Source organism: Pollicipes pollicipes, unplaced genomic scaffold (genome assembly GCF_011947565.3).
Source record: "Pollicipes pollicipes isolate AB1234 unplaced genomic scaffold, Ppol_2.1 Scaffold_4219;HRSCAF=4965_pilon_pilon_pilon, whole genome shotgun sequence".
Classification (NCBI taxonomy): Eukaryota; Metazoa; Arthropoda; class Thecostraca; order Pollicipedomorpha; family Pollicipedidae; genus Pollicipes; species Pollicipes pollicipes.
The window spans coordinates 10,800,227-10,808,803 of NW_023596448.1; the positions used below are offsets into that span (position 1 = coordinate 10,800,227).

Below are 8,577 nucleotides of genomic sequence, written 5' to 3' on the forward strand. Positions count from 1 at the left end.
CGTGCCTATCGGAGATTGGGGGGCGCCCCTTCCTCCACCGGCTCGCGCCCAAGGCACAAGCCGTGGCGCGCGACGACGCAGTACGGCAGACGGGGGAGAGACGTCGTTCGGCAGCGGTGAGCAACCACTGCCAGCGCTGTCCCGCGCCGCCGGGTTACGGGTTCGAGCATTGTTACCGATGGTGCGCCCCCGTACCGTACTGTTTAGGTCAGCGTGAGGATTGCAACGCCAATAATACAGCAGCGGCACTCGCCGCGGAACGGGCGATTACTACCAAGCGAAATGAAAATGATTCGCCACGGCATGAGAAACAAGAAGATTTTGAAGGCGTATGGCATCACTTCCGCGCTGCCATACCAGGGTCTGTGCCCAGCAGTCCCCGTAGCTTTAACTAACCAACCGTGGTTTTCGTTCAAACTGTAGCTCCGTGGTTTGTTTTCGTGTTTGTCTTGTGCCTTCGCCGTGCCCCTGCGCAGCATCTGATGTTGACGAATGCTGGCCGTTGCTTTTACACCGAGTATTTATTAGAAATAAAGCTGTGATATCGCCAGTGTTTTCTTGATATTGGCCGACAGGCATGGGCGTAGAACGCTCCCACCAAGCTCACGCCGGGGTCCGCGCGTGCACTGAGCCAGCCCAGGCAGCGCTCATGCGTGGCGCTCTGGCGGGTCTGGCTCACGCCTTCTTTGCCTGCTTCGCTCCCGGGGTTCCTGGGCGTTCAGTTGGTGAAACCAGCGACAGCAACTCAATTTCTGTTGTCCAGCGTGCGATATTGAAGTTGGAGTGAGTGATCATTATATATGGTGAGCTTGCGGATGGAGCGCATGCATTTCTGCGCAACTCCCGCTAACGTGCCTGCTCTGATCCGGACTTGTCGATGGTCATGGAATATTCTACTTACCGCACTCGAGGTCATGAAAAATTGCAAATATCTGTTTTGCATTGACGCAGCTCGCCAGTTGCGCTGGTTTTGGGGCACGTGTGGTGCTGCGGGGATGCTGGGAGGCGCGAACGCGACTTTGCCGTTTACCCCATTGCCCCGAGTGGTGTGAAAGATTCACGATCGGTGACCGTTACATCCAAACCACCGCTTCCGGGCATGGACGCAGGAAAGAACAACTGTCCGGCCTGGCAGACGGTCGCCAATGCGGAGACCACATGGGTTTTGAAGGCATCCACGTCTGGAGCATGTGGTTTTACACCTCCTGTAATTTCAAGCAAGAGGGTTCGCTGCTGCGCCGCAGTAATGCGAGCCGGCAGTGAACAAATGCCTCCGCGTCCACGGCAGGTGGGAGCAGGTGATAATAACGTTGGTCATGCCGTTCGGCGGCCTGGAAATAATAACGTTCGGCGGCCTGGAAATAATAACGTTCGGCGGCCTCGAAATAATAGCGCTCGGCGGCCTCGAAATAATAACGTTCGGGCGGCCTCGCAACGTGTAGCCAAATGCACCATATTTGCTGCCGGACCGCAACGCCGCCATTGCTCGGGAGCAGGCCGCCCTGCCGTCACATACACTTGCTGCAACATCCGATGATCGCCAGGTCAACAACCAGCTCCAAAATATACGGTGCCTGGGCGTAGGCCGCGGAACTTTCCTGCTTGAAGCGGTAACTGCAGACCGCAGCCTCCCCAATCCTGCAATCCTGTCTTCGCATCCTGCCTCTCGGTCGTTGACCCCTGACGCTACACCTCCGCAGAAAAAGAAAATCTGAGCTCGGCAAGACAGCAGCCCGTCAGCAGGACAGCGCGGCCCAGCGCCGAGCTGGGGCCACGCCTGCCCTGGCCATGCGCGTTAACGCCTGAATTGGTGGCATGTTGTCACCTGCTCGCCGCACAGCCCGCCAGCCGTTGAGATTGCCAGTTTTGCACCGCAGTCCAGAAGCGGATCGAGATGGTTTTCATGACTCGGCGAAAGACCAATGCGTTTTTAATCCATCGGCATTGCAGTTGGCCTCGGACATGTTCGGGTACCCGACCGATGGTTCCGGAAACAAAATATTCCTGGAGTCCGAACGCCGACCTGCGCTCACCGTTCCTGTCCTACAACCTCGTCGGCCTCCCCCACAACGAAACCCTATCCTGCTCCAACGTGACGTGTATTGGGACCTCGGCACACCACAGGCGCCAGCGATCACTCCTCGTCGTCTTCGTCTCCTCCGCCGCCGCCGCCCGACTGGGCACGCTTCATCTTCTTCCGCTTGACGCGGCCCGGCCGGCCGCCCTCGAACGGCGACGTCAGGCTGAAGTCGATGTGCTTCTGCGAGTCCAGGCGCACCACGAACGACGGCACGTTCACCACCTGCTTGCGCACTCTGCCGGAGGACAAGGCGGAGTGAGGACGCGCTGAGCGCCGGGGGACGCGGTGCGGGGCAGATGCCTGACCGAGGCACAGCAGCGGTGCGGGGCAGACGCCTCACCGAGGCACAGCAAGAGCACCGTACATCAGCCCGTGGTATGACGACCGCGACGAACGGCAGCTCCTCACGCATGCGTTCTGATGGCGTGGCCGAACGAAACTCAAAACACAGCTGGACCCAGACGCTTCGCCGCTGCAGCTCTGGCTGAACTGGGGACTGACGCTCGCCAAATCTAGCAATAGTTCACCACGTACCCCGGGTTCAGCTCCCATGGGTAACAACCGTTGGCCGCGACTAGCGTGGCCAAGTGGGTTGCGCGAGGGGCTCGCCAGCAGCTCAGTCACTCGCCAGACTGGCAGACGTTGACCGCGAAAAACACAGTCAAGTGGCCTGCATTTCAGTGCTTCGTGAACAGACGTTGACCGCGATATACGCAATCAATTGGCCTGCATTTCAGTGCTTAGCGAACAGACGTTGACTGCGATATACGCAGTCAAGTGGCCTGTGCGTAATCGGTTCATGCCGATGGCAGCTCTTCCGAGTCGCGAGTTAGCAGCCGCTCAGGACCACGCTTTCGTCCTGGAAACGCCAGGGGTCTCGTTCCAGTGATACTCTTCACCCCATCGAACTGCTCACGCACAACGCACTCATCGACAGCGGGCAAACACCACACGCATCAAATCCCCGAGCCAGCGCCGGCGACATCAGCGATGCATCGCCCGCCGCGCTTGTCCCCGGCTTTGGGAATGGACTGGGCCAGGAGTGAGCCCAGTCTCAGGACAGCCGGGCATGCTCTGACCCCGCGCGGCCGGGCCGGGCCACGAGCGGCGCCGGCCACAGCGCCGCACGGGGTGCGGTCCGCGGCCACGCGCTCACCACCTCCCCCGCCCACCTGATGTGGCGCTGGCGGATCAGCACGCGGGCGTGGTGGATCGACTTGGCTAGTCCCAGCTTGAACACCTGCGTCTGCAGGCGGCGCTCCAGGAAGTCCTCCACCTTGAGGCCGAGCACGAAATCGAGCTTCATGCGCGACTCCTCCAGCACGCCGATGCGCACCAGGCGGCGCAGCAGGGCGTTACCTGGCGCAGCGCAGGGCGACAGGTCACAACACGCCCGGCGCACCAGCGTCGCACACTCTCCGTCACGGGCGACGTGTGTGTCCACCTGATGATGCGAGTTTGTGACATGACAGACCCACGGTAACGATGGAGCGATCGCTGTCGCCGGCAAGTCGAGGAGCACGCGGCCAGAGGACGCCAGCGACTCCGTTTGGGCCGGCAAAACGGGACAACTCAGCATCCGCACACGCCTGGATACCAGGTCAAGCCACCGACTCCACTCCGGGGACTACTGGTGACTCCCCTACACTATGAGATTCAGGCACTTATATCACCACTACATCTGCCAATGTGAGCATCCAGTTTTAACAGTTCATAGCGCGTTCAACCTCACTGGTCGACTGCAGACCCGTGCCCGCCCCGGGGGCACGAGCGAGCGTCGCACGTGGCCGTCACCAGCCGGTGCCGCCCACTGACCTTCGAACAGGCGGCCGGGGTCCTTCTCCTCGAGCGTGAGGAGCTCACGGGCGCGTTTGCGGATGCGCGCCAGCGTGTACTTGACACGCCACACCTCATGCTTGTTCTTGAGGCCGTACTCGCCGATCAGCTTCAGTTCCTGGTCGAGCCGAGTCTTCTCGTACGGACGGCGCGGGGTGGTGTACGTCTTCCGACGCACCGTCGGGATGCGGTGGTTCACCATGACTGCGCCCTAGTCTGGTGCGGGCTCTGCAGGCCAAGGGCAGCGCACGTGAGCGCCGTGGTCCGCGCCGACAGGACCCTCAGGGGCCGTGGTTTGGCGTTGGCTTTCACCAAAAGCAGATGACTGTATCCAGCTGATGATGTGGATCTACCATGTTGACAAACCCACGGTAAAGAAGGACCAATCACTGTAGCCGGCAAGTCGGGAAGCACACGGACAGCGTGGCCATGGCTCCATATTGGGCCGGCAGACTGACTCAATGACTCCTGGGTGCCAGCCCAGAGACAGACAGCCATGTGTGTATCTCAATGGGCACTCTGAGCACCTTTGAACCCACAATCATAGGCCTGATAACAATTCAAACCACTTTGTCCTGATATCTCAATTCAATACAGCACCTGCCTTCCATTTTACCCAATTACACAAGGGTATGTTCAAGTTGCACAACCATAGGATACTATTATGTTAAATCATAATAGTCATATCATTATATGATTAATAATCAGACGTGAGAGGACTTAAGAAAACATTGCACTAAATCTTTGTTTCTTTGGCCAAGATAACATTACAAGGCAAATTATAGGTATTTATGCCTGAGACTGTCAGTGTAGCATTGTAAATACTTGATGGATTGCCTACCAACCTCCTGACACCAGTGGTAAACAATGTACCAAATTTGGGTCATTCAGGCTTACGGCACATGTAATATCTACAGGCTAATCAGGACCAGAACCAAAAAACAGAACATGAGACATCTTGACAGAATCTTATTGGGGCAGAAACCAGGCAAAATACAAGTTTTGGGGTAGGCTTTGAATTTTACAGGCAGAAGTACACAGAAATGGGGCTACTTATGATGTTCTGAGGCAGGTTATTAACCTGGGCAATGGTAACTTAGACACATTTGTCTCACCTAGGTCATACCTGTCTGTTACTACCATGTTGTAAAGAAAATTTAGTGTTTCCTTCAGCCATTTTTCACCTAGCACATGCATCAAAGTGCTAGTTGTAAACAAATATTTCTATCAATAGGAGAACAAAATTGCATACAAAGTTAAATCTAAATGATAAACCCTCATTTACAATTTGGCTCTTAATTCCAGGCAAATTACCACCACTTCCATGCATTGCCCTTTTAATGTTGCAATTTTAGCATCTGCAAAAATAAGATCATGAGCATGCTTTAGCCCCCCACCACCTTTCATCTAACCCCCCCCCCCCCCCCACCCCCAAGCCCCTGCAGCTGGCAGAAGAGCTGGCTCCCTGATGGGGGCAGAACCATCTTGTTGACCATCTTAACTTAGCTTGTTGACCATCATAACTTAAACATCTTGTTGACCAGTCCATCAGGCTTTGCAGGCTGGTTTACGGGCACCGTGTGCCACTTAATTCCAAAATAATGAGTAGCACAACACCCAGGTACTGTCAGCACAGGCCTCCCACCTGGTAAAACATTCCACATCAGCTATACCCACCAAGCAAACCATACAAAATTATTATCAGCACACGTGGCCAAATCTATTCTTTTGAATTATTTGATGCCCTCCTGCAGCTGATGTCCCACATAACAGCAGTGACTGTAAGCTGATTGTAGTTAAGGTCACTAACACTTCTAGCTGAATGTACAGTGATGTCACAAAGCCACAAAATCCCTGCAAACCAGGTGATAGTTTGCACATATAGCACCAGCAAGTAAGTGGTGGGACCTGGGCACTTTCTGTCACATGCTGGTCCCTACCAGTTGGATGGCAGATGATGGCTGGAAGTTATGCCTTGTAAAAATAGATTTATGACCCATTTTGCATGATACCTGAGATGAATATAAAACTAGGTGGGATGGCGAACAGGCATAACGGAAGGAATAAGGCCAGCTGATATTAGGCATATAAACAGGGCAGGATGAGACCTGACTAAAAAGACCAAATTGGAAGACCAGGTGGCCACAGCAGGACTGGGTGAACAAGAAGAGACCAAGTAAGACCACACAGATTCAGATATGATCAGATCAGACCAGGCATAACCAGGTGGGATTAGACAGGATCTGAGAACACCATAAATGACTCTGAGGAACCAGACAAGACAGAACATACAAAATAGGAGCAGGCAGAACCAGATGGTACAACATGGGGGTGAATGGGACAAACCAGGATAAGGCTAATGCTGATGGAATGGGCCAGAGATGAATGAATCTGAGCTGGGCCGAAACCACTCAGGACAAAACAACTGGGTGGGATCAGAAAGAATCAAACAACATCATAAGTGACTGAAAGGAATCAGGTAGGACAGAATAGGGCAACAGCCTTACATGGAATTGGACAAGATCAGACAGTGCCAGATGTAACATTACATACAGAAATGGGACAGGGCAAAAACAGCCCAACTTAAGGGAAAGTGGGCAGGACAAGACCAGGCAGGACTGTATGCACCCCCCAAAAGGAACCCAACCTGACCATGCAGATGGAACTTGGTGACAGAAGGCACTCAGTTTGGCACTGTCAGCCCCTCCTTTTCTAGGCCCCCCCAAGCAACACAAATTGTGCACCCAGCCCCTGCTCCCAAAATGGACCATCTGCCCTAAAAACAATATTGAGGTAAGTGCTGAGTGTCAGTGGTCCCTGAGCAAACCAGATGCTTGCATCAACCCAGAGGATCTTAACCCATGTAAGGGTCCATCTAATTAACATTTGACTTCCCAGCCCTACAGCCTGGGATCCTACAGGTGACCTTCACACCCTCTAACCTTCCAATCAGGCCTTTGATGATCAGTCTCTCAGGTATTTAGGGCCTCTTTTAGATACATGAATGCTGCCCTAGTTAACTTGCAGTCCCTTGCCAACACAGGGCCTCTGCTACACATTGTAGACTCCTCACCAACCTGGCTCACTGGCTCAGGGATGAAATCAATGTGCCCACAGGCCCCAGCCCTGAGCTTGCTTAGGAAATGTATTTAGGAAATATATACTTAAGTCCAGGTCAACACAGGGCAGACTGTTAAGTTCTGCTGCCTGACCTGACCAACATGGCTTCAAACCAATGCAAACCCCACTAACTCAGAGCCCCTCCCCCCCCCCCCCCCATCTGACCAAGTGGGCACCCTGGCTGATATTTGAGGGTTTAACATTGAGAATCAGGTCAGCAGGCACACATGCCCTGTGCCCTCCCTTCTGCCTGCATTGCTGCCCACACAGCAGCATAGGGGATTTCTGAGCAATGCTCAGGCAGCATGTATGCCATCCACTGATCTCATGTGACCAGTATCATAGGGCTCCTACCAGGAGTCACCTCTGGACAGCATAATGAGCCTTAAGAATTCTCTGACCACTCTCTTAATCAGAAAATAATCATTTGTTTGCTAATAAGCCCCTTTTTGCTCAACTATTCTCAGTCACAAGTACAAAACTGCCAACAATCTTGCAGTAATTTTGCTGTTAAGTGACATCACAACAATCTGCTGAAGTGCCACCAAGCTTCAGCATGAAATTGCCAACACTTTGGCAGCAATATTATATTTTGATGACATCACCATGTTACCAGCTGGAAGCCTAATTGGACACCACTACCACCAGCTGATGCCTCCATCCCAGAATACCTATCCCCATCATAGAAACTGTTAAGTATCACAGAATGCCTAGCCCTATCATAAAACTGTTAAATAATGGGTGGGGGAGAATGATTTGAAGACACTTTGTAGAACATATTGCTAAATGGAAGTGTTGGAGGAAATCATATCTGGCATATGTACTGATGACAAATTTTTATATCTGCTCACTAGTTAGCTGACACACAACATTTCACTGAACGAAAAGCCTGCACTAGATACAACTGATGTCCAAGTCCAGACATCCACCAACCAGGAGTCACTGTCATGGGCACCATCCAAGCACTGGTTCCCCCCCCCCCCCCCCATCAGATTTTGGGCCGGACTTCTTGCAGTCCAGATGCGCCTGGCAAAACTACGGCACAACCCACAGCTAGAAAAAACCAACGTATTATATCACACACCAAAGAACCGTCTAAATGCCATGAAAATCAGTCACCTACTTCTGATTATTTCCAGATTGTGCTTACAATTCACGCAACACGGGAGGCTCGACCACCCACCTCAAATCTTACCGGAAAAAGGAAGCGCGGTGATAGGGGAGACAGAACCAGAAGTAAAAATAATTTTTCCAAAAAGGTTATGAGTTAGGGAATTTACATAGTAGTAATTTATAAAAAAAGAAAAAGTTAGAAAACCATTGCTGATATATCTAATGTATTTTATAAGCCAAACAGAAACAAAAATATTTGCTCATCCCTATCTTCTTTAACACGAAGCTTCTAAAAAATAAGCACCGTGTATCACAACCAATTCTAGGAGCAATGAGATGTTCTTGTAGGTTTGAATGGCTTAGTAAGCACTGTTTCACGATCGACGTTCTAATCATTCAAGAAATAAGTTTTAAACACCCTGGTAAAG

The 8,577-nt window shown here is 52.5% G+C and overlaps 1 protein-coding gene across 3 annotated transcripts; it reads right to left on the reverse strand.

The window, feature by feature from the left end:
* Window positions 1–2,082: 2,082 nt before the first annotated feature.
* Window positions 2,083–8,250, reverse strand: LOC119095497 (40S ribosomal protein S9-like). Of its 3 annotated transcripts, none has more exons than XM_037218338.1 (4): window positions 8,232–8,250; window positions 3,896–4,144; window positions 3,253–3,439; window positions 2,083–2,315 (listed from the first exon to the last, which is right to left on the reverse strand). In XM_037218338.1, the coding sequence occupies exons 2-4, from the start codon at window positions 4,116–4,118 to the stop codon at window positions 2,135–2,137; spliced, it is 591 nt and encodes a 196-aa protein (XP_037074233.1). In that variant the 5' UTR covers window positions 4,119–4,144; window positions 8,232–8,250; the 3' UTR covers window positions 2,083–2,134. The 3 variants fall into 3 exon arrangements, with proteins under 3 accessions (XP_037074233.1, XP_037074232.1, XP_037074230.1); XM_037218337.1 differs by having other exon boundaries at window positions 8,220–8,241; XM_037218335.1 differs by lacking the exon at window positions 8,232–8,250 and adding an exon at window positions 8,160–8,214.
* Between the last annotated feature and the right edge of the window lie 327 nt (window positions 8,251–8,577).

Coding starts and splice junctions, on each gene's coding strand:
- LOC119095497 (XM_037218338.1), bottom strand. CDS start 4,118: ATGGTGAACCACCGCATCCCGACGGTGCGTCGGAAGACGTACACCACC. Junction 3,440..3,895: donor CCCCGGCCGCCTGTTCGAAG/GTCAGTGGGCGG, acceptor GCGCTGCGCCAG/GTAACGCCCTGCTGCGCCGC. Junction 2,316..3,252: donor ATCCGCCAGCGCCACATCAG/GTGGGCGGGGGA, acceptor GTCCTCCGGCAG/AGTGCGCAAGCAGGTGGTGA.